The following is a 27,282-nucleotide window of genomic DNA, read 5'->3' on the forward strand; positions in this document are numbered from 1 at the left end:
TTTAATAAACAACAAATTTAAATATTCATTAAAAACAAATTATATATTTGTAGAAAATTATAATATTCTTGTAAAAATTTTGTAATTTTATTCTATTATTAGATTTTTTTTATATTTTTCACAAGTAAATGTAAAATCTATAAATCAAATATCAAATCTATTATTTTTTTCATCTGAGAGTTTTTGTGAGCTTATAACGAATATGTTCATGAGTTAACGACATAATTTATTTACATCTTTATAATTTATCCATTTTTTTGACGGCTTTAATTTTCCTATAAATTATTAAACTTTTAGTTTTTTTTTTCCTCTAATTACTTTAGACGTCTTTTATGACTTTAATTGGTGGTGAAAGTCACGGCACGGACTCGTTGTTTCACTTTCACACATTCATTTCTCGGAAAAGACTTCAAATTAAGTCAAAAGTTTTTAAAACAGACAATAAATTAACTGTTTTGGGTGGGGGTTGATTAAGTTTACTATTTAAAGTTTTAAAAAAAAATTCTTTCAAATAATCATACGACCTTACAACTTATTATCGTATAACGTGCGATATTGATTTACAATTTATATAATTAAATATTTATAATTGTGGTAAAAGTAATAGGTGATTAATTATAAAAAATAATAGTGAAACTAGTACGTAAAAATAAGAATTTTAGCATAAAATATAACATTTTTTTATGAATTAAGTCAAAGTTAATATTCATCTCACAAAATTAATCTGTAAAATGGTCTGATAAGAAATTTTTGACACAAACTTTTGATGAAAATTACTAATAACGAGCCCTCCATGAATTCTATACGAGTCCGGTTCGTAAATATCTTATTATATTGGCTAATGGCATCCGACACTCGCTAAGGGGCATAAAACCCTAACAAAAATTAACAAGCCACTGAACATTTGGTGTAAATCATTGATTTTATTTTTAAAAAAAAAATTATTTTTCTCACATAAAATTTAAAATGGAAAAATTAACATTATCTTTTGAGTAATATCATTTGTCCGTTAATAGAGGGTTTTGAGTTGGACTATTGTTTTTTTTTCAAATTTAACACATTACAAAATAAAATCAAATTAGCAAACATAAACTATCAATAATAGTGTTAAAATAATAAATAATAGAAGATATTAATTGTGATTTTTGCTAATATTATTATAGTTTCATGATTATCTTAATTTTAAAAATATTGTTATTTATAAAATATTCTGTACATTATTATTTTTGTTGTTGTTGTTGTTGTTGTTGTTTTTTTAAATTTCATGTTATTTATTACTATTTTTATTTCCAGTAATATTATTCTTAATTATTAATTTATTTTGATATTATTTCTTTTAAAAAAGTCTTAATTATCAAGTGACTGAAGTCAATACTCAAATAGTGACCTTTCGATGGTAATCTTCCCTGTTTTTTCTAATTTGATTTTATTTTTATAATATTTTAAATTAAAAAAGATAATTTCGCATAAAATCCTATATGAAATTTAGGAACAAAAGAGAAAGAAACTTGTCAATAAATATTTTAATAAAGAGATTAGGTTATTTTTGTCAATTAATGTGAAAAATGTATTTAAAAAATGATAATTTTCCGCACATGACGTCCACATCACCAAACTCCGCGCCTAGTTAACAATTTACGACCAAATTTATTAATAAATGTAAAAATATTAAAATAGCCAAAAAAAAAAAAACAAAGATATTTCCAGTTAACCCTAATTTGACTAGTTAGAAATCCCAAAGTGGCCTACTTAAGTTAATGGACCAAAATGTCTTTTTTTTTTTGGTTTAATTGAAATCAATACTAATGTTTCGTTTGTTTTAATGATAAAGAATTTATTTTTTTATATCATTCAAATATCTGAATAGGGCATTTCAAGAATTTAGGCTCCAGGGAGGCCGCTTACAAAGACTAGCCTGAGCTTCCGAGAAAGAATAAGAAACATCCTTATTCATTTCAATATATAAAACAATCAAGAAGTAAAAAAAATTCAATTTTTTTTAAAAAAAAATTAAAACATGACAGATTTTTCAATTCAAGATTTCAGATAGCACCAACTAAATATTTCTAATAAGGGAAAAAATTGTGTGAGGCGATCTCACATGTCGTATTTTGTGAGACAGGTCTCTTATTTGGGTCATCCATGAAAAATATTACTTTTTATGCTAAAATTATTAGTTTTTATTGTGAATATCGGTAGGGTTGATCCGTCTCACAGATAAAGATTCGTGAGACCGTCTCACAAGAGACCTACTCAATATTAAAAACAACCCAAAAACGACTAAAAAACAATTTAACAAATGTTGTGATTAAAATTTAAAGGAATATGCTCATCCGATTTTTCTTTGTCTTTTTCGCTTGATTTGGGTCTTGGAAGAGAAATGTTTTATGCAGCCAAGAATCAAGCTCACTTTCTCCTTTCTATTTATTTGCCATTTTTAATTTATATTATTTTAAAGGATAAATTTGATTTTAAAAACAAAAAAGGGAAAAAANTGACAGATTTTTCAATTCAAGATTTCAGATAGCACCAACTAAATATTTCTAATAAGGGAAAAAATTGTGTGAGGCGATCTCACATGTCGTATTTTGTGAGACAGATCTCTTATTTAGGTCATCCATGAAAAATATTATTTTTTATGCTAAAATTATTAGTTTTTATTGTGAATATCGGTAGGGTTGATCTGTCTCACAGATAAAGATTCGTAAGACCTTCTCACAAGAGACCTACCCAATATTAAAAACAACCCAAAAACCACTAAAAAACAATTTAACAAATGTTGTGATTAAAATTTAAAGGAATATGCTCATCCGATTTTTCGTTGTCTTTTTCGCTTGATTTGGGTTTTGGAAGAGAAATGTTTTATGCAACTGGCCAAGAATCAAGCTCACTTTCTCCTTTCTATTTATTTGCCATTTTTAATTTATATTATTTTAAAGGATAAATTTGATTTTAAAAACAAAAAAGGGAAAAAAGGTCGAAAGGGGAAAAAATTTGGAAATTGACGGATTCGAACTCGATATAACAAATCCTTAAAGTCGTCTCTCCCACTAAGATACAAGTTCTTTTCAATTACTTGGGTTGATTTAGTTAGCTGATAGATTAGTTCACTCCTAGACTGATTACTACAAAGCAAGAAACAGTTGAAAGATAGGTAGATAGAAACAAATTGGTTGCCCAAAGAACTTTGGGAAATCTTCGTGGTCGCAGAACTGGAGATCGGGTTTAGGACAAATTAGCTTATATATACATATCATGTTTCAAAATTTGCTTTTTCATTCAAACTTCGAGAGATTGTTCTATAAAAACATGTATCGGTATACTAAAAAAACATAATATTTTTTAAAAAGAAAGTACGCATAATATTTCTAATATTTTTCTGCTAAAAGTAAGCTGCACCGTTGAAAATGAGTAAATGTTCGTTTAACTAAAGGTCCATTAGTTGTTTGAGTTCAAGCAAAGTTCTGCTGGGCTCGGCTTAGCAAAAGGAGCATAGGTTCCAGAGCACATTTTGCCATTTCTCCACACGTATGCACATGGCATGTTTGTCGGCTAGGGAGATTTTGGACCCGGCAAATTACTTGTGGGGTGACTTCTTATCATGCCAAAGATGCAGCCTACTTCTCTTTTGCATCGGCAGCATCAAAAGTGGACTTGCCCTCCTAGGGGAATTTTAGTTCAGAATGAGATACATGGTATAAAAACAAGTGCGGATTCTATCTTCTGGTTTCTCATTACAAGCTTGTCTGATGGTGTTGTTAGGACCAATGGAATCCGGATATCTCCACACTAGTATGATATTGTCTACTTTGAGTTTTAACACTCATGGTTTTGCTTTTAGAACCACCCAAAAGGCCTCATACCAATAGAGATATCATTTCATCTTTATTAACCCATGATCTTTCTCTAGATCTTCCAATGTGGGACTTTGGTTGCATCCCAACAATCCTCCCCTCAAACGAAGTTCCACTATTATTCTCATGGTCCGAGCCTCCCCTCAAGCCTTATTCGTCCTCCAATCGAGGTTACTCCACTTCACTGCGTTGGAGCGCACGCCTTACATGAATACTGGGAGCATAACCCACCTCGAGAGTTTAATCAAGGATTTTTACCGGAAACCCTCACCTCCTTCGTTTAAGTATCGAGTATTCTACCCACACGGCTCGATCTAGACCATGGTGTGATACCACTTGTTAGGACCAATGGAATCCGGATATCTCCACACTAGTATGATATTGTCCACTTTGGGTTTTAACACTCATGGTTTTGCTTTTGGAACCACCCAAAAGGCCTCATACCAATGGAGATATCATTCTATCTTTATTAACCCATGATCTTTCTCTAGATCTTCCAATGTGGGACTTTGGTTGCATCCCAACAGGTGTGATTTAAGCTAAGGTAGCCTCCAAAAGGAAAGGAGAGGGATTTAGAATTCCTTTGTTCGGTTCCATCTTTTTGCAAGAAGTTTTAAATATTGGCCTTTGTCAAAGTTGAATGGAATCATGTTTCACCAGGAATCATGTTTACTGAATATGTTCATCATTATCATTAAGACGACAAAAGCTATGAAGGAAAATTCAAGTATATAAATTCATTATGAATCATTAGAACTCATGCTTAGGGTATTATTGATTCAACCAGGTAAACGAAAATGGGACCCTTATATTTTTTCAATTACATTCCTCACCGTGGGGCATTCTACGGATAATCTTCAGATTCTCGTGATGCTTTTTTGTGTATAACGGATGGATCGAGGAAGGGGTCAATGTAATTTCGACCATGAAAATCCAAGAACAGGCCGATAATTGTAGCAATTTTGTTAGAAGTTAGAACCCAATATGAAATGAAACAAAATCAGATGAACATATATAAACAATAATGCAGTTTCTTTATTTGAACTGTCCAGTTTTTGAAGCAAAACTTCATTTACAATGTACATTTTCGATCCATTCTTTCTTCAGGAAAGAATAGAATTGTCCCACGACCAATGCACAAGAGCAGTCCTCCGATGATCCCAAAACCAATCTGGTACCCCAAAAAACCAATCCAGTAGACTGGATCAAACCCATGATTTTGGCTTTCATCTTTCAAATCCAACGAGTTCAGAGTATCTTGTTTTTAAAATTTCAACTTCTAAGAAACCTCATTATGCCAGGAGACCACAATATCATTAAGCCCCAACTTCCACTCCTCCCACTGCAAATCCCCAAATTCCACCCAACCATCAAACACTTTCAACTCCACCAACCATAATTCCAGCGACACCTCCCAAATCTCCACTATTAAAACTACCCTTCCCTTGACCAACCCAATCCTCCCACCCTTCCCTCTCTGTATTCTGTACCCTAATTCCTCCCCAATCTTCATCACCTTCTCTTCAATCTCCCCTGCTTCCATCCCACAGGTAAATCTCATCTCTTTCCTATTCGCCTCCGCCTCAAAAATCCCAGATAAATCCAACCCAGAAGACATCGAAATTATGTCAAAAGCATTCACTTTCGACAGGTGTTTGGGTTCTTTTTGTTCAAGAAACTCGGGTCCCAGATTTCGCTCTGCCTCTGAGCCGAGATTTGGCAGTGAAAACGACTTCTTGAACCAAGAAAGATTGGTTAATTCGTCGAGGCTCAGTCTTGTCTTTGGATTTGGGTCCATGAGCTTATAAATTATACTCTTGGCTGTCTTCGAAATCCAGTCTGGAAACTCGAATTCACGACGATGCATGGCACGGTACATGTTTGGTAAATTGCTGTCGTCAAAAGGGAGGCTGCCCACTAGAAAAACATACAAAAGAACTCCACACGACCATGCATCCGCCTTTTCCCCGTTGTATCCTTTACGGTAAACCACTTCGGGTGCGGTGTATGCCGGAGTTCCACAAGCGGTGTAGATCAATCCGTCTCTTTTCTGTTCTGAAAGAGCAGACAGCCCGAAATCCGTGATCTTTAACACCCCTTTGTGATCCAAAAGGAGATTTTGCGGTTTTATGTCGCGGTGGACAACCCCGTTTTCGTGACAGAAGCGAAGGGCGGAGACTAGTTGCTGAAAGTATCTGCGTGCGGTGGACTCGGAGAAGCGGCGGCAGCGGCTGAGCTTGGCGGAGAGCTCACCACCGGGGGCGAGTTCCATGACGAGGTAGATTTTGGATTTGGTAGCCATCACTTCGTGGAGTGTGAGGATGTTCGGATGGTGATGGAGGCGGCGCATGGCGGAGACTTCGCGGAGTATCCGCGGTTCCATTGAGGCATCGACAGTGGCGGCCTTGTCCATGACTTTTATGGCTACTTCAACGGTTTCGTCTTCAAGAGATCGGCCTTTGTACACTTTGGCGAAGCTGCCACGGCCGAGGAGGGAGCCCAGCTGGTATTTTTCAAGGATGATTGAACTACTGCCGCCGCCGGAGCTGGTGGTTCGCCTTATATTGACGGCGGCGGAGGACGGCAGCGGCGATGGATTTTGGGTGGGCATGGGATCGAATTGGAGGAGGGGGATACTGGGAACGGGATGATGGGGCTTGTTGAGTGTTGTGTTAAATAGGTTTTATATAGTAAAGAGTTTTTATAAATACAAACCATAATTATTATTATTGAATGTCGACGTTACAATTGCCACCAAATTGTTACCTATTATTATATTATTATAATAATTATTATTATAAAAAGGAGTAATTTTACACTCACGATGATTGTTGGCATATCAGAAACTAGCAATTTTTTTAAAAAAACTGAAAATGGAATTTTTTTTATTTATTTAACAATAGGGTGGAAATTTCTTCACTAAACTATTATAATTGAGATTAGGATCCAAAATCATATAGGTCTTAGACTAAAAAATTCTGGACATATTACTATTATTATTATTATCATTTATCCTAAAACATCTGTGGATTAATATATAAATATTCTTCATTGCAAAATTAATTTATTTTCAAACATATTGATTTAAAATTGTATACATAGGCAAATAATGGGATGCATAAACAATACTGAAATCTGGTGATATTTTGCTATAAATAATATACAATACGGCAGGATAATTATCATCCAATACAGAGAGTTGTCATATGAGTTGTTAGTGCTTGGACTCTTGTTGGTTAGATAACTAGTGGTAATTAAAATATAATAACTAGTGGTAATTAAAATATAAATGTCATTAAGTGCGCCCAGATTTTTTCAATTATAAAAAAATGTATTGTGATTACCGTTTTGATCTTCTTAAAATATAGTATGCATAATTATGGAAACATTTGCACTTAATTAATTACATCACTTCTCCATGTTTTTTACATACATCATTAACCAGATTAATGAGATGTTAGCTTTCGGTATTAGCTGATCAAGGTTATACGTAACTAATGATCTTTTTCATTTTCACAACGTTTAGCTCGTTAAAAAAACACAAAACCTATTATGAGACCGTTTCGAAAATCAATCAATATCATAAATACAGATCTACGTACCGTCTCATTTTATGCATACTCAAACAAATAATGGACTAAAAATAAAAATGAACCGTTGGTTGGGTGATAATAAACTGGACTTAACTAATTAACATTTGATATCAAGTTGCTTTTAGTGCTTTAAGGTCAGATGTTCGTGGGAAGAAACACAAATGAATTAAATTTTCTTTCTCAAGGGTTTGTTTAATATATTTAGGTGTGAGAATTGCCATATAAATAATCGTGAATACCTTATCAAATTGTAGTGTTCTATAAATGGTTTTTGTTAGTGTGTCTGAGTCTTACAATATATTTCAAGATAGTTGGTCGAAATTGAAGAACATATATTCAAAGCTTAGGAGCAACGTGTCGATGTCCTAGTGGGGATAAGATCGATTTTGTAAATATTTCAATTTCACGTTTGTACATTGTTGAATAAAAGTGACGTGTGTGTCTACTACGTCATACATTTAAATAATATATATGTTATTTCAAGGGTGTCCGTAAAATACATATGTATATATCTCATATTTGAAATATGTACGTAGGAAATTATTTTTAAAATAGCAAGTTGTCACGTGAACTTCCACGTCCGCTAAGAAGATCAATGCTCGCCCTTATTACAATTTCTTAATTAGTTGGTTATCTAGCAATTTTATCAGATCTGTATCTTTCGTCTCGGTGTACACGCTTCCGTTTATATCCCATGCAATAGGCTATGAACACACAACTTCTTGTTTGAAAAATGACCAACACCACCACATAGGCTTCACTCATCTCAACACTCGGTTTTGACACGAGATCCGAGTGTCGTCGGATGAGAATATAAGTCATTTAACTAGCGTTATACTCTTTAAAATGATAGGTGTGTGCGATTGGGATCCGAGAAACTACCTTCACTTTTAAAAAATGTTGTATACATGCATTCCAGTAGTTAAAAGCATGCATAGCAATTCAAATGATCTTATCCCCAAGTATATGTGTAGCAAGTCAAGGTCTATTCACGTTCTTTTTTAACATATATGTGTACTGTAAAAGAAGTAAGCATGTGAATGAATGAGTTGTGAAATTTAACAGGTGTACCAATCAAATGGGTACTTGGACTCGTTAAAATGTGTTGTTTTCGCAGCAATTCAATTTTCAAATGTCCGAAGCTTTTTGTCTTATTGTACACGCTCTGGTATGTCCGATTCCATAGGCTGTGAGTTATACACGTGGATATATGCTGTATCTTGAAGCATCTATCATGCTACCTAATTAAACTATACAATATTATTTTTAAATAAAAAATTGCGAAAGTAAATGAATTCAATATATATACACTTTTAAGCAGCTGCGATGTTATATGATCACCGGGTTACATACTATATAAGTTCGATTTCAGATGATAATCCGTATAATAATAATAATAATAATAATAATAATAATAATAATAATAATAATAATAATAAGAATAAGAATAAGGAAACTTGTTTTTGTACTTCAAAGAAAATGAATTTTATAACAGCTATAACATACATTTTCTCAACTTGAGAGTATTTCGGTCTTAATCAATTGCTAGCTGATATCACAAACCATTAGTAGAGTACGTGTCAATAAATATAAGTGGTGTGTATCACCTAATTTCTATTTGATTAAAACAAGTTTCATATAAGTTTATAAGTAAACTTTTGTCCTGCAGAATGCAATTCGGACATCTTACATTTTGTTTTTTAATACTTTTGGCAAAATGTTAAAAAAAGAATTTATCGAGAGAATTGTTGGTGTGTAATAATTGTTCATGTTAAGAGAGCTATCAGATCATGAAGTTTGACTTATTGTACGGTTTAATATATTAGTCGTATGATTATTATCAACTTTAATTTTTGATAAAACAACAAATACGATATGAAAAACAATTCAAATAATGCAGTATGGTATACAACCCCTGCATTTTGAATAAGAATAATGCTAAATGTATAATAAATATATCGTATATCAATATTTAAAATAATTATATCGTGATATTTTTCTATTATCTCATGAGATTTTGTATAAAATTTATGAAAATTTTATATTAAATTTTTTGTATTATAAAAACGGAAGTACAAATCTTGTTTTATAACATGACTCGAATAAATATATTGATTTCTTTAATTCAATGTGTGATATACCACATCATGCATTTCTTGTGACAAACCATTTGTCTTGGCGTATAAAGATATTTTAATAACGTGATAATTCCTTTTTTTTAATGTACAATGTGTGTGTATGATTAATTTAGATGCAACTAGATATAAATTGTTTTATTATAATTTTCCTTGTCTCAAGGGGAATAAAAGAAAGAGAAGTATGCGATGAAAGTCGTCCGATGATGCCTTTAAAAATAGAGAAAAATATTGATGGATGTGGCCTGCCCAATTGTACCAATAAAAACAGAGTATTAGATTTTTTTTTAAAAAAATATTTATTGGACTGACTTGGGACACATAGGGTATTTTCTGATTAGCTCCGCTAATTTTCGAAAATGTGATTTTTAGTTTAAATTGGAGAATATAAATTTTATTTTGTATTATAGATTGCATTTCATATCAAAATACACTAACTTTATTAACAGGTAGACAAGAATAGCCCAAAAAAGTTAAACTTAAGGTATTTATATGATGAGAGTAGTAGGTATATTAAGCCCGGCAAAGACCCCAAGTATTTTTTTAAATATATATAGTCATATTTTATAAATGTATATTTTTATTGTTTCAAAAAAAATGAATATTTTTATCTTTTTAAACATTTTATAAATACATTTAAAATTAAAAATTATTTTCTTACTTCAAAAATAAAAAATTTGTTGTTTTCGAAATGGTTGCAAATTTGAAAATTTGCTACGTTAAGTTTTAAATCTTAATTTAAAAAATTCAATAATCAATTTTTCTCAAATCTTCTTTTGTTACATCATTTGATTTGTTCTTAGTTGGATTATTAGCATTTTGTACACCCCTCTTGGATCCATTAGGAGATATTTCGTGGAAGCATTCAGCTGTGGAGAGCATCAGATTTTCCCATCACTTTCTCGACCATTTTTTTTTATTGCGAATTATTTTTATTATTACATTACCATCATCAGACTAATCAATTACATATGCTATTTACATCAAATGGCCAATGGTTTGTGTTTTAATCCTATGATGTTGTTGACATTTTTGGCTCGATTCAATTTAACCCTACATCCTATCAATTTGTTATTTAATTATTTGTATTAAACTAGTGCACCGTAACACGTGCTTGTATAATATTTTTTATAATTTATTGATTTATATTCAAATGAAGATCAAAATATAATTATAAAAAATAGTGAGGGACTACACTGTAATTTTGATATATAAATTAAAAAAATAAATTGAAAAATAAAAGAATAATCTCAGTAAGAATTGAACCTATAACCTAAACCCAAAGAAACAATGACTCTATCCGGTGGACTACATATAACTTGCTTTAGAATTTTAACATTTTATTAATATATATAATTATTAAAACAGATCATGACACCAAATTTAGTTACTCTAAGTGTCTCAACCTTAATAAAATAATATAGAAGTATAGATTATGAAGCTTTGATTCGTGGGGGATAAATAATAGATATGAAGTGATTTGGACTTATTTCGTCCAAATTGCTCACACGATTATTAACTACTGCTTTTTATAAGCAAATTAATATGATTGTATTAAAGAAAATATAAGTTGTGTCTTCACATAATTTTACTCTTGAAAATTATAATACACTATATCATCATCAATTTCTAATTTTCACATGCTTTTAGAAAATAATTTAAGACTTGATTTTTAAAGTCCTCAAAATTTCATTTGGTTAATTGAATTTAATTTTACATTTGATGCTTACATAACAGATGATAGTCTCAAACTCGAGCGACCTTTATCCTTATTTTAGGCGGCTGAATTAGCTAAGAATTAACCAGTTTGGATTATACAATATGCTTCCTAATGAATTTCATGATCTTACGTTGAGAAGCAGGGCCTCATAGTACCTATGTATAATCAATGACCACTACAAAAAAACGGTGAGATTACGACGGTTGTAGGAAAAACCGTCGCAATTATAGCGACGGTTTTAGAAATACCGGCGCTACAGTAGCGACAGTTTTTAATAAAACCGTCGCTTACAAAAACAAGCGGCGGTTTATCAGAACCCGTCGCTATTGTAGCGACTGTTTATCATTCCCGTCGCTATTTCAGCGACGGGTTATGTCAAACCGTTGCTATTATTGCGACAGCTTGAACCAACCCGTCGCCTGGTTTTATGACCGTCGCCTTTGGCGACGTTTATATTTAAGCCCGTCGCCATATTAAGCGACGGTTTTTTTACCCGTCGCAATATACGGCGACGGGTATTGTTTACCGTCGCTAGTAGCGACGGGTATAAATCCCGTCGCTACTAGCGATGGCTTGCATAAACCGTCGCCGATCTAGATCGGCGACGGTGTATCAAAACTCGTCGCAATGAGCGACGGTTTAAATTAAAACGGTCGCTAATGGCGACGGTTTATGAAAAAACCGTCGCTATGGTTCTTTATATACCGAGGTTCGCGAACATTTTCTTCATCGATTTTCGCCTTTCTTCTCTGGTATTAGCGAAACTATATAATTTCGTAGATTCGCTCGTCGGTATGTGATCTTCCAACGTTACGTGGATCTGCAAATCTTCGCGCACATCAGGTTTTTAAAGCGTTTTCTTTACAAGATATGAAATTTTAATTTTCACGTAGTAGTTTATTTATGAATTTTAACGTAGTATTTGATTTATGAAATTTAGCGTAATAGATTATTTATTTTGTAAATAATGCATGATTTTTTTCATATTTAAAAACTTGTAGGCTTCAATGGATAACACAGATAGAAGTTGGATGTATCGTAGGTTGGAAAATGGGTTCTTGAGTAGTGAATTTTGTGTTGGTGTTGAGACATTTGTGTCATTTGCACTAAGTCATCCTGAGTGTTTATTGGATGGGAAATTACGATGTCCATGCAACCGTAAGAAGTGTCGAAACAAATGTTTTGAGGAAGCCGAGACTGTAAAGTTTCATTTAGGTAGATATGGTTTCGTACCGAACTATTATTGTTGGCAGTTTCATGGTGATCAGTACGTCCCTCCTATGTTTCCAAACTTCAATATGGAAGCTCCTTCTTCATCTACTTGTTTCGTAAACAGATCAACTCAACAAGAATTCATTGACCCGATTCAATCTGATCAATACTTTTGTAATACTGAACATGGAAACACATACTTCGATGACACAAATCAAAATGAAACGAATGAATTTGCCGAAGAAAATCCCCATACAGACTCTGGCAATGATGATCCTCAAAGTCCAAACAGTCCTGTAAAATCTCTGTACGAAATGATTAAATCTGCTGAGAAAGAAATTTGGGATGGAAATCCACACGGTCATTCTTTGTTGTCTGTGTTAGCTCGATTATTGAAGATGAAACAAGAGCATAACATGTCTGAGCGAAACTATAATGATATGTGTCAATTAATGTCTGAGCTATGTCCTTCCGATAACTCAGTGCCTGAGAGTTTTTATGCGACAAAGAAACTTATTAAAGATCTTGGACTTCCAGTCGAGAAAATAGATGTATGTCAAAATAACTGCATGATATATTGGGGGGAAGACGACTCATTGACAGAGTGTAAGATTTGTCAACATCCTCGGTACAGGCGTAGCAGACGTCGATCTACTAATCGTAAAACACAAACTCCGTACAAAAAGATGTATTACTTTCCAATCACTCAACGTTTGCAACGATTATATGCGTCAACAGCTACAGCCTCACATATGCGTTGGCACAAGGAACATCATTTCGATGGTGAAACAATGACACATCCTTCAGATTCTCCAGCGTGGCGTCATTTCGACGCGATGCATCCATCATTTGCATCTGAGATTCGAAATGTGAGGTTAGGAATGTCAACCGATGGATTTCAACCTTTTGGTCAAAGTGGTCAGCAATATTCATCATGGCCTGTTATTGTCACGCCATACAACTTACCCCCTTGGATGTGCATGAAAGAAGAATACATGTTCTTGACGGTGATTGTACCTGGGCCACATAACCCGAAAGACAAACTCGACGTATTTCTTCAGCCGTTAATTGCAGAACTCCAATCACTGTGGTGTTCTGGTGTGCAGACATACGACATGCATTCGAAACAAAACTTTAATCTAAGAGTTGCTTTGCTCTGGACCATAAGTGATTTTCCAGCCTACGCAATGTTATCCGGGTGGAGCACTGCAGGGAAGCAGGCTTGTCCTCATTGCATGTCTGATTCAAACGCTTTTACCCTACCATGCAGTGGCAAAACAAGTTGGTTTGACAACCACCGAAAATTCTTGCCTGAAGATCACCCATTGCGTCGAAATAGAGTTATGTTTATTCGTGGAAGACGTGTTCTGGACCCAGCGCCAATTGTCAAACAAGGTGATGAGTTACTGAACGAGTTGGAAGAATACGGATTCAGACCTTCGTATGAGGTTGACTCTGAAACGATAAACAAAGAAATTGCTAGTTATGTGCAATGTGGATGGAGAAGAAGAAGTATACTTTGGGAACTTCCTTACTGGAGTACAAACTTGATTCGACACAACTTGGATGTGATGCATGTTGAGAAAAATGTTTTCGACAATGTCTTCAACACTGTTTGTAACATACAAGGACGCACAAAAGATAACGCAAAAACAAGGGCAGATCTCGTCCAAATGAATATAAGACCAGAGTTACATCCCGACGGAGAGACAGGTCAATATCCTAAAGCAGCGTACACTCTTGACAGGAGAGGCCGACAAGTTTTATTCGGTTGGCTTAAGGATGTTAAATTTTGTGATGGTTATGTCTCCAAAATGGCACGTTGTGTGGACATGCAGAAATTGCGAATGTTTGGGATGAAAAGTCATGACTGCCATGTGTTCATGCAACGTTTGATTCCTGTTGCATTCAGAGAGTTGTTACCACGTCATGTTTGGGAAGTATTGACAGAGCTAAGCCTTTTCTTCGCGGACTTAACATCCAGAAACATCAAACAAAGTGATATGATGCGTTTAAATGATGATATTGTCCTCATTTTGTGCAAGTTAGAAAAGATTTTCCCCCNTTTACGAGAGGATGCAGGCAACAGAGGCGGAGAACGCCATGCTGAGAGATCGCATGGTGTCACTAGAAGAGCAGGTCCGAGTCTTAGTTGCAGGCATGTCACAGGGAGCTACTGCGCATACATCAGGCCGCACGCTGCTTGGACCAGGCACTTCTCACAGGGGTCGATCACGTGGCGCATCAGTTGCTTCTTCATCTCGTACCCACAGATTATCACAAAGTTATGTTCCTCCGACGCAGGGGTACGAGGATGGAGATGACGACGATGACGAGACCCAGTCACCTGAGGATAGTTTTTTTTGATTTTTTTTACGACATTTGTACCAAACACTTTCATTAACCTTTGTGGATTAGTAATATGATTACATTTCTCAAATTTTGTTATTTTTTTTTCTATTGTACTGGACACAATATATTTTTATACATATTTAAGGGAAAACACCCTTAAATATGTCTAACCGTCGCTTAATATAGCGACGGTTACATAAAACACCGTCGCTTAATATAGCGACGGCTACGTCAAATTCCGTCGCTAGAGCGACGGTTTTTATGTAACCGTCGCTTAGTATAGCGACGGTATTGTGATAAATAGAAACCGTCGCTGAGAGAAGGGTTAAACTAAACGGTCGTTACATTAGCGACTGTTTAACAAACCGTTGCTAAAATAGGGACGGTGTTTTCGACAAAACCGTCGCTACATTGTAACGGTTATTGAGAAACCGTCGCTGAGAGAAGGCGACGCGACCTCCGGTTACGGATCACTAAACCGTCACTACAACCGTCGCCTAACCTTTTGAGCGACGGTTTTAGCGACGGTTAAAACCGTCGCTATCCGGTTTTTTTTTTTGTAGTGGACTTTTTTCTCTATGCAGCTTGCATAGGTATGCAGATAAAGTAAATATCATGATTGGATAAAATCGTAAAATATTATTAAAATAAAGATTACTTTTACATAATAGTCAATAAAGCTCAAGACACGAGTTGGCTCGTTGGACACCTAATCTAATACGAACGCTCGTCGCTTTATCAAAAACTATAGTCGCTGATCAGTAACTGTTCAAGTCAAATCTTATGAACCGTATATACAACAACTTAAGCGCTAGTGTTTGATTGCTATCTCAAAATGAATAATTATTGCAGATAACTAAATTGGACTTGCCTGCTAAGTGTTTGGATATATCCTCCATCACATGTATAAACCCTAATAGTTAATAACATTCCTTATGTACACCCTGGAAGATAAAGATTCCAGAAAAATCAGACACCCTATGCTTGATTGTTGCTTGTCTTTTACTAAGTTAACTATCCAAAGGAAGTAACAGTGAAAATGTACATTCTAAATGTAAAGACATGCATGCACGAATGATATCTGTCGAACACTAAAGAATATTGGCTCTTGCGCAACGCGAAAGGATATTCCCACTTCATATGCAAAGATTCAAGTCAAAGGATACTCGTTTATTTAGTTTTCTCTTTGGAGAAAATTCCAAGACACCCGTGAGCAAGCACATGCCAGTTTTGGCAGTAATAAGTGCTTGTGGACACGGTTCAATTAGATTCTTATGATCGATATTCAATGGGAGACTTGCAAAATGTTTTCTTCTGTCTGGCCTAATATATATATCTGGGAAATTGCATTTATAATTAATAAATAGAACTTTATTTATAACCAAATTGAGCAAAAAAGAAACCTTTTTTTTACTTGTATATATTTGTGTATTATGTATATATATAACCATTTAAAACAAAAATACATTTAAATTATTTTGATGTATTAAATATGTAGTATTTATTAAAACACACATGAAATCGAAAATTATGAAACAATTAATAAATCAAGTTAGTCAAGGAAAAAAAACTACTTTGTCGTGTTATTTAAGAAATTGATTATTTATCGGAGATTGAGGGGATAGAATAAAGAATTACTAACCAACCATGGCCCGTTGTTAATTTCTTGATATATATGCTAAACCGCAACCAATATATAAGATTAATACTAATTACTTTTCACAGATAAATTACGATTGTTGATCACTTAGGGGAACGATCAATTTTTTTCAACACTTGAATCACTTCCCAGTGATAATTATCGATCGAGTTCTTGAAAACATCATGATATCATACTCATTTGTAACTCTCACATAATTAAATGCATAGATATAATACGGGAAGTGGTTGTTTATTAAAGCAAAACAATTTGGTTTAATAAAAAAAAAAAGGCAATTAAATCATGTGGTGCAATGATATAAATCTAACATTCAAGAAACCAGTCAGAGAAGTAGATTCACATTGCTTACAACTCAGTCTTTCTTTGGTCATTGGAGCAAAAACGATTTGTTTAGCTTTACATCCGTCTTATGTTATCATTTCTATTACATCAACGGGGGCACGCGCAAACACATCGATGAAAAGGCCGGCCTCGTCCAACTGTACTTCGAAAAGGTTCCCCCCATGATCAAGTATCGCAGCTATAACCAACATAAGAATTGTGTTTTTCTTCACGCAAGTATTGGAATCCAATCCAAGTCAGTCTTATATGGGCTTAAGCAAATCAAGATGTCCGATGTGGCCCTGAATGTCACGCCCCGAAACTCGGGATTGACACCGGCGTTGTTTAACAATCACACAATCGAAACAACAAGCCTTTCGTAGCACAGTATAAACCGAACCAGTTTATATATCATAATTTCAACTCAAAGAAAACATTGTCTTTTACAACCAAAAATTTCTAAACAACAGAAATAAATGCGGAAACGTAAAACTGCATATTAATACTAACTTAAACTTAATCTAATTCTTGATATTCACAATCCCCTGAACTGCTCGGATTCTTCATCCTCAACCTGTTCTTCGGACTTATCTGGGAGGGGAGAGTAAGGGGTGAGTGATATGGTCGTCACTCAGTAAGCGGGGGCCGTTCGAGCACAACATAAAAATATTTACACAATTTTCGAAAATAACACATAAACATATCATGCTTTTCATAACGTATCACCATATTCATATCATAACAGCACTGCGATTCTTCCACCTTCTATGGTTTACAGATATCAGTCCCTAAGTTTTAATCCTCTAAGGGGGCGAGGCCATAAAACGGTTCTATCCCACCGTGAAGGGCCATATGTTGGGATTCTCACCTATTTTCAGTGAATCCTCACAGTGCCAACACGTAAACGTACCAAAATTGCACAAAAAAACGTAGAAACAGAACGACGGTGCTCGACCGAAATTTAAAACCAAAACCGAAAAGTTCATATGTATAAAACCGAAATTTTAAGATTTAAAACAGCCCACTTACCGTGTTTGAGAATGCTAAAAAACGTAGGTGCTCGGCTTCGGGAATGGGGTCGCTTCTCGTTCTTGCTCAGACAGCGCTTCGGCTCGATTTCTTGGACGATTTTGTGCAGAGTTTCGGCTAGGGAGTGCTGCTGAAATTTTCAAAAATGGCATCCAAGAATTTCGAATTTGGTGTGGGGAATGACTAGGGATGGTGTGGTATTTATAGGTGAGAGAAAATGAGCTAAATTTAGTACTCAAATCTTGCCAAAACTTGGCCTCAATCTCCCACGGTTGACTCCCAAATTTCATTCCAAGCAAGGTTTATTTAGCTACCAAATTTGTGGGTTAATTCATTAATCTCTTCCCTTGATTGGTTGGCTAGATCCCACGTTTTTTTTTGTGCCAATCTTGATGATTTCCTTCCAACAGACCAAGAATCTAACCATCATAATAATTAGGCATTTAATCTAGGAGAAATTCGAAATTTGCTTGCACTCCTTATGCCTTAATTCCTCTAAACTTGTATGGTATCCCAATCTTGTAAATCCTATTCCCAAATTCAAAAATATGCATGATATGCATAATTTAATGACTTAATACTGTATTTCCAAAGTATTCCCATATATCTCATCAAAATATATGTACCCAAAAATATAGTAATAAAATCCTAAAATTTCCTTACAAATATTAATTAGGTGAGTGAAAAAATCCGGTTCTTTCACTGAAGGAGTAGGCACTCATTGTGAATTTGCGATGCGCGCCTGAATGTTGAATTTGGGCTACTTTAAAAATTAGAACATCAGAATCTGGATTGAGTTAAGCCCAGATCATCCTATATAGAGTTGTCTCGGCCCAAAAGGTCTACATGGAAACAGAAGCCCAAGGGTGAATTTGGATTTCCATAAGATGGTGAAAAGAGGACCACTCGAATTCTAAATTTAAAATAACAAATCTTTTTTTTGTTATTTTGTTTTAGTACTATTTTGTTCATTAGTGTTTTTTTTAAAAAATTATATTAAAAGCACCATTTTATTTTTAGAGACTTCTAAAACCATCGGAAGTCACAATTTTGATTAATTGCTGCATATGCATGTACCCCATGATGACCTTCTACAACCAATTTTAATATCCTCAAATAAATATAAGTTAACTCATATTGTCGAAAACGTGGAAGGAGAGGTTCACTCCAATTCCTACGCTTTTGTAGTGAGCACGGAAAACATTACCCTAAATTGGTGTAGTGGCATCGATCGATCGATGCTCATCTCTAACTGCGTCTTCCGAATGGAGGGAACTACCATTCTGTTGCAAAATATCGAATGATAAAGTACTCAAACTTTCTTTGAAAAATCAGTCAACAATATGAAAAAGAAAACACATCAGATCATAGCATAAAATAAAGCAAACCGAGTCTTGTACGAAGTACAGTGTCTTTAAAACATATTCGTCCACTCCTGTATATATGTACTTCGAGTATCAACTTGGACGTCTATTTCCTAAGATACAATGAAACAACCAGTAGTAACCCAGCACTAGACACTTCTACGACGAACTGAAAAGTACTTGAACTTTATTACGAGGCAAAGTACATGAGCAGCAGCCGAAGCAAAGAAGAGAGTTGAACTAGAAAGGAAAATGTTATGTGTATCTTGAAGGACTTAAGGACGTCTCTATATATAAAACTTTATCACTCGTGCTATTTCTTATTTTCCTAAATGTCTTACTTGTCCAATATTCCATTCAAATGAACAACCCAATAGACTCAAAATACTTTAGGTCCAACACGTTCTCCTCTCCAACAAACCATCGGAAAAAAAGTCGTGCAAAGTACGACGAGCTCATGCATACCATCCGAAACTACAAAGGCCCCTATCATAAAAGCCACTGCTCCGTATTTCAGAAAGAGGATGACAGGGGAAAAGTAGGTGTCGCGCTTTCCAAGGATCTAATGGTTGAGGCAGGTGAGGCCTTAAAAACAAACATCACGAAGTTAGGTCCATCGGTCCTCCTCGTGTCGGAACAAATAAAGTTTCTTGTCTCATTAGTTGCAAGAAAAGTATTCGGGATGAAAGTCAAGCCTTATGTTCCTGACTTCAAACTTGCCGTCGAGCATTTCTGCGTTCATTCCGGTGGAAGATCAGTGCTTGATGCAGTCGAAAGAATCTCGTGTTGAGTGGTTGGCATATGGAGCCATTGAGGATGACACTTTACAGGTTCGATAACACATCTAGTAGTACGTTGTGGCATGAGTTGGCGTATTTGGAAGCGAAAGGACGGATTCGCAAGGGTGATAAGACGTGGCAAATCGCATTTGGGGCTGGATTTAAAGTGTAACAGCGCGATTTGGAGAGCGGTGAGGCTGATTGAATCGGCAAAGGAGAAGAATCCTTGGACTGATGAGATTAATGAGTTCCCTGTTGACTGTTGAAGTGCCAAAAGTGGCAATTACTAATAATAGCTCGTTGAATTAAAAGTCTTTTTTTTCAGTGAAAATTGTGACGGATTTCTATGGTTCAAGACTTCAAGTGTTGTATTAACGTCATTATATATGGTGCGCTGAAGTAATTAAATACACGATCGATTGGTGTTTTTGTTAAAGTAAAAAATACAATATTGTGCATATATATGGTTTATACATTGCATTCTATAAAATAATATATATGTATAATGTATTTTCAAAGGATTTAGAAATTTTTTCCAAGAAACATCATAAACAAACCCAAAAATAGCCACCCACTTAGTTATTCTCCTACATATATAAATAGTCAAAGCTCCACCAAAAATGTGTATTTTCTCAAGAATTATTAAATCTTGCAGTCCTAAATTTAGATAAGGGCATCAAAACAAAGTTTTCCAAGAAAAATACTAACCTATTAGTAAACTTATCAGCATATATCTTCTTCTAACAAGACTTTGGCATTCTCAAAATATTTAAAAATAATTGTTTAGGTCAATGGGGAAAATAAACGGAAAACAGGTACAAAAAGATTTCGTGGCGACGATATTTCTTGTCTACTTCTCCAATTGTTGAACAGAACGATATTCTAATATGTTCGGCAAAAGAAAATGCGTAAGGTGGAAGAATTAATGTTGGTAGGTTAGTTGTCATTATAATCGTGCTTTTAAAATTGTTCACTCATCGTATTATATCCTTGATTGTGGCAATTAGTTATACCCTGGAAAACTCAGCTTTGGTAGCAGTTCTAATTTAAATTAATTTATTTTCAAATTTTTCTTTTTTCCCCCTCTCCAAAGAAAACATTCTATGTTATTAAACAAAATAGAGATATATAGACTAATTACTTGATTTTTCTTGATGATACTACATGTTAATATTAATATTAAAATTACAAATATAGTCGCAATATGATGCACATCCTATATCCCTTAAAATCCAAAAGGGCGAAGATGCTTAATCTAATTAGGCACTGTTTGACTAATAATTGGAAGGGACTTTATTTTTCTCTAGTGGCTTTTATGTATAAATGTTGATTTCTTGCAATGTCGTTTTCACTTGTTTCTACCAACTGAATTATTCTGTTAATTATATATCTAGTTCAATCACTAATCGTCTAAAACCGATCATGGCAGTGGTAATTAACCATCAACATAGTGCTTTTGTGCCAGAACGGCTTATCAAGGACAATGTTATCGTTTGCTTTGAGTGCATGCATTTGATCTGTAGCAACACCAAAAATCTGACCGGTTTTGGGGTTCTCAAGCTATACATGAGCAAAGCTTTTGATAGAGTTGAATGGAAATTCCTTGAGGCAATTATGATTAAAATGGGTTTTGTGGAGGCTTTTGTGAAGCTTATTATGAGACGCATCTCCTCCGTCACCTATTCCATATGTGTTAACAGTTCTATCTATGAGACTCTCACACCACATCGAGGTTTTTGTCAAGGTGACCCGCTTTAACCTTTCTTGTTTGTTATTTGTTCCCAAGGTCTTTCGGTTTTGCTTATTAAGGCTGAAACTGAGAAACGTTTCAAGGGGGTTAAAATTGCCTACACTTTTTCATATATTTGTCACCTGTTTTTCGTTGACGACAGTCTAATATTTTTCAGGGCTTCGGAGCAAGAGTGTAATCAGCTTAAAAGATGTATTCAAACTTATGAATGGGCTTCTGGTCAATTGGTGAACTATAACAAATTAATCAGTTCTTACTTTCAGCCCAAATACTTCGCCAGATAAAATTCAGGTTATTCAGAATATCTTCTCCATTGACGTGTTGAAAGGACACAACCTCTATTTGAGGCTCCCTACTTTCTCTCTTCGGAGTAAGCACATACAATTTTCTGGTATAAGGGAACAAACAATCAAAAAGGTCAATGGATGGGCTTCTAGATTCTTCTCGTCGTGTGGAAAAGAAACCCTTATTAAATCGGTACGAGCTTCAGGCAATTCCGAATTATGTCATGTCTTGTTTCAAGATTCCGACTTCTTTGTGTAATGAATTGGAGCATATTTGCTCTAACTTTTGGTGGATTAACTCTAATATTGGTGGTTTGCACTGGTCACGTTAGAAAAAGCTGTGTAAACCAAAAAAACGGAGACTAGGTTTTCGGAGTCTTAGTGAATTTAACAAAGCTTTCCTTGCGAAACAGCCAAACAGGTATAGAGAATTATTCATGATCCTTCTTCTCTAATGACAAAAATTCTTATAGCGCGTTATTTTAAACATGTTGATAACCCATAATATATTTTGATGTCTATCACGTGGAGTCGTCATCTTCTGCATAAAGGGTTGTATTGAAGAGTGGGTAACAGTCATTAGATCAAGGCTTTGTCAGACAAATGGATTCCAGGGTTAGCTAGTGGTCGTAGCACTTTGCATATCTCGAACCCATCTTTATTGGTGAGAGATTTAATTGTTCCATCAGGGTCTTGCGATGTGAAAATTGTGCGGACTTATTTCCCTTCCTTTGAGGTTGATTACATTCTTGATGTACCATTGGGATTTGGGCCGTCTTAATTCCGAGGATTTGAGGTACTGGAAGTGGGGATCTAGAAGTCCTTACATGGTTAAAATGAGCTACTTTCTTGAAAATTGGATGCTTTGATCCTCCATCTTCATAATCTTCACTTTCTTCTCCTTCTTGGTGGACCTTGATCTGGAACCTGCACATACTGTTAGAGTAGATGTCCTGCAAGCCAACGGTTGGCTAGGGAATTTATGGACTCAAGTGTAATAAACAATCTTTATTTTAATATAATTTAACTTTTCATGGTTTCAGTTTACTTTATCTGTATACCTATGCAATCAGCATAGATAAAGTCCTTGATTATACTCTAATACAAATGAATCGTATTTCGATGTTGAAACTCATTTGTAAACACTGTATAATCTAAATTCGTTCCTAGTCGATTCAGCCGCCTAAAACATAGATAAAGGTCGCTTGAGCTCGAGACTAACATCTGTGATGTTGTGTACCGCGTTTCTTGGTAAGGGCATAGAGATGTCCAAACATACAGATGGGTAGGCATATGATGATTATACCGAACAACCCTCCCTCGGACTTTCCAAGTGGTTATCATTCATCGAGAGGATAAATCCTGATTATGATTGTACACCATTAGTCCTTACGACCCGGGACAACACTGAGGCTCTATATGCTAGAGCTGTGCTTTGACTCGTTTACCTGCTCCAGGAGAGTCATCAGGTGACGAGGTTGGGTACAGTTGCGACACATATAAGAGCCAGTGCATTGTAGTCGGGGATTCACCGCTCACCTACGGGTGTGGATATCCTATGTGATCTGATGAAATAATAGTGCGTGGAATCTCTGGCCAGAGTATGAGATGTACGTTGGAGAAGGAGTTCTCCAATAGTACATGCGATGCCACTATTATATGTGTCACATAGTTATCGAATTGATATGCAACACTCGATGAACCAATGGTTGCAGATTCGATCGGGATATATGAGATGAAGGGACCGTACTGTACGCTAATCATAATCGACTGGTTCTTGCAGGCACTATCAGTGATACCTAGGGGATCATGGGGCGATGCTACTAGACGCTATTACCATAATCCGATGGGTGCAATCAGAAATGAGTTCTGACATTCTTGATCAAGGTGTTGATGAAAAGAATGAGGCTAACTAGGGTAAGCCCGAATAAAGGAAATTGTCCTGAATCACAAAGAGTTGTGAACCCACGGCTAGCTGTATCCCTGAACCATTGAGGATCACACAAGTACTGGATTATTTTGTCCCCGTTGAGATAATAAACTCAAGGAGTTGAATTTATAGAAAACATTGAGATAATAAATTCAATGAGTTGAATTTATAACAAATAAGTTTGATATGATCAATTGATAAGCTTATGAATAAAGTTTATAAAAGCTTATAGAAATTTTGAGAGCATGACTGTTAAGACAGTCAAAGGAGTACACCTGCCTTATTTAGACATTGATGATCTCGAAATTAAAGTGTGCATCATAATAACAAATGAGTTGAAATTGTCACATCGATGATGTTGGATCGTCGATCGGGATTATTATAATATTAATGTAATGGGAGCATGAATCATGGACTTGTAAGAGTATAAGTCCATCATGCTAATTTATTAAAGTTCAAATGGGCTTTAATAATTAATTATATTTTAATTGAGTTAAAATATGGCCCATTAAGTTTTTATAAAATATGGTATTGATTTATGTAATATGAAAATATTCATGATACCATAATTTAAAACTTGCACACAAAGCAAAATAAATTAATGCATGATAATCTTGAAAAGATATATGCATAAAGTCGAGATTGGTCTTGAATATGGAATGAAATTAGAATCTATAATTAACCTAATTAATATGATTGATTTAGTTAAGGATGGATTAGAAATATAATAAGGATATTATTGTTCTTATTTGTACAGGAGGCGTTCGGTGAAAAGGAAAAAGCTTTTGAAAAGGCATGCAAATATTTTTGGAATCATTAAATGACTTAATTAATTTGATTAATTAAGTAAAGTAATGATTAGAAATAATAATAAGGATTTGATCCTTATTTACGTGGATGGCATTCAAAAAGCTTTGGACAAGGAATTGATTTTTAGGCTATTCCAATCTTTCAATTGCTGAGCTCTCGAAAATCATTATTCCTTTTTTTTTTTTTGCAAGAAAGAAAAATTTCGGCTCTTCCACTTTTGAGAGGTGCTGCTCTCGAGTTTTTGTCCTTGTGACAAGAAAAATTCGGCTTGAGTCGATTTTTCGTGTTCTATCTCTACGTAAAATGTCTTCTAATTTTCAAATGCAAATTAGAAGAGGAACTATTAATCCGGTCGTGGACCTGATTCGGAGATCGAAGAATGTTCGTAGGGATTTACAACAAGAGCTACGTCCGCTAATACCGGAGTAGTTGGAGCCAAGTGAAATTATTCACTAAAGGAAGTAATTTCTAACCCCCTATGTTTGTTTAATCGTAAAACCATACGAGCGTTCAAATCAAATATATTTTGATTGTCAAAATAAAATAAAAATTTTAAAACTTACGCTGCGTTTGGACGCATAGAAAACCGAGATCCAACACATACCTCCTAAGATTTGTATTTATTTATGGCGTGCATTTCATGATTTCATTCCTACAGAATCGAATCTCCTGCTTCACCATGTCCCTGTAAAAGAGAGCTATGCTCTTTGTGGATCGTTCATGGCCTTTACAAGCCACTGCTTTTTATATTTTTTCAAATCAAACGGTTATGGAAGAACACTCTGTTTTGGGCCATTTGAAAATTATCGCGAGTTTTCGTTCTTGGATTGTGGGATTTTATTGGCAGCTTTCTTACCAAAACCATTATTTGAGTACTTTGCTATGTATGCTTGGGCTATATGGAAGGAGATTTGTCGCGGAAACGTGATACAAGCTGTGACTTCTACATTGGAGAATCGAGACCCTGATGGCATCATTTTAGTGGAAATTCGTTCTCCCCTCACTTCTGCTAACTTCATTTCAATTTCTCATGCTAATGCTAATCGAGCAGCATACAAGCTGGCTAATTGTATCGCTCATTTTAGACGAATATCTAACCCGATTCAACTCATTAGCTAAAATTTTAAGTGCAAGTGACATGTTTTGGACGGCAATAACGAGGCATGATAACTCGCTCACATCATGGTTTAATTTCGACGAACTAGGCATATGATGATATGTAGTCGTATATAAAAAATACATTAAGTTGATTTAAGGCTATACATACATATATATATATAAATATTATAATGATTTAATATAATGAAATTATTCTCAATAAAATTATATTTATATGTAGAATCAAGTTATTGCCACATTATCAAAACATATATTAAAGGTAATTAATTATTGACACCCCAATACTGTAATTTTGAAATTTTATTAAACTTAAAGTATATTGTTAGCTATATGCTACAAAGGGGAAAAATTATAATTAATTTGCATTTTAGTCAAATCTTATAAAAGTGCGTCATCTCATTGGGAATTAAGGTTCAAGCTAAAAGTCCAAATTGAAGAATTTTAAAAATAAAGGCATAATTTCAAAATTTTAAATATTACTCTCGATCAAGGGCTTTCAAGCAATATCTATTATTTGTCAAAATTGAACAACCTTCGATGAATAATAAACTATATAAAGTCCAGCAACTTTATTGTCATTTCATAATTAAATTCCACGGTAAAAAGAAAAGTGAGCAAGGGTGCATGCATGTGGCTTTAGGTGTCCATTCGTTGAGAAAGCTATGCGATACCAAATTCCATATTTTATAATAACAACGTATCATAAAATTGTGGCTGTTTAATTTTGTGGATTAATTAAGACAAGCTACCTGTTTTATATATCTAACAGGTAGCTTGTCTATATATATATTTAATTTTGTGGATTAAGACAGGCTACCTGTGGCATATTATGTATCAGGAAATNATAATTAATTTTAAAAAATAATTTTTTTCAAAAAGATGATGCAAAACTCCACTATTCTTGGAGGATGTTGCATTCTATTAATGAAATTCCAAGAATAGTGGAGTTTTGCATTGGTCTCACTTCTGTCGGATTAGCCGGTTCCCTGCGTGTGTTGTAATAAAAAAAAAGAGAAATTCCAATTTTTTGGTCTGTTTTAGAACCTTTTTTTTTAGCAAATTTTTATTTTAGGATTTGACCCACTTTTCTTAAAAAAATGAGATTTGGTATCACTTACAAAATATAGACTTGATATTATAGATAATTAATATGAAAGATAAATAATCTTAATTAAATGGTGAACCACAAATCATTTTTTAAAAAATTCTTTACTTTTAAAATGTTGGACAAAATTTATATTTTTTTATTTTTCTAAAAAAATATTCTATATTTATTTAAATATGTTCATTTAGTTTTCGAAAAAATAAAAGAAGATATATATTTTTTTGTCAACTTATTTTTTATTTTATTTTTAATAATAATAATAATA

At 34.4% G+C, this 27,282-nt stretch overlaps 2 protein-coding genes and 1 pseudogene across 2 annotated transcripts; 2 read left to right on the forward strand and 1 right to left on the reverse strand.

Annotated features, from left to right (window-relative positions):
• Window positions 1–4,869: 4,869 nt before the first annotated feature.
• Window positions 4,870–6,530, reverse strand: LOC140969660 (CBL-interacting serine/threonine-protein kinase 7-like). The gene has a single exon (XM_073431079.1). It carries the CDS (start codon window positions 6,463–6,465, stop codon window positions 5,134–5,136), a length of 1,332 nt encoding a protein of 443 aa, XP_073287180.1. The 5' UTR covers window positions 6,466–6,530; the 3' UTR covers window positions 4,870–5,133.
• Window positions 6,531–12,309: 5,779 nt separating this feature from the next.
• Window positions 12,310–14,838, forward strand: LOC140969610 (uncharacterized). The gene has a single exon (XM_073431009.1). The coding sequence runs from the start codon at window positions 12,310–12,312 to the stop codon at window positions 14,836–14,838; it is 2,529 nt and encodes an 842-aa protein (XP_073287110.1).
• Window positions 14,839–19,601: 4,763 nt separating this feature from the next.
• LOC140969611 (3-ketoacyl-CoA synthase 11-like) lies at window positions 19,602–20,427 on the forward strand (annotated as a pseudogene).
• The last annotated feature ends 6,855 nt before the right edge of the window (window positions 20,428–27,282 follow it).

The sequence above is a fragment of the Primulina huaijiensis genome, unplaced genomic scaffold (genome assembly GCF_012295235.1).
Source record: "Primulina huaijiensis isolate GDHJ02 unplaced genomic scaffold, ASM1229523v2 scaffold42415, whole genome shotgun sequence".
Lineage (NCBI taxonomy): Eukaryota > Viridiplantae > Streptophyta > Magnoliopsida > Lamiales > Gesneriaceae > Primulina > Primulina huaijiensis.

Excerpts from the sequence above, each read along its gene's own strand:
- LOC140969660 (XM_073431079.1), bottom strand. The coding sequence starts at position 6,465 with ATGCCCACCCAAAATCCATCGCCGCTGCCGTCCTCCGCCGCCGTCAAT.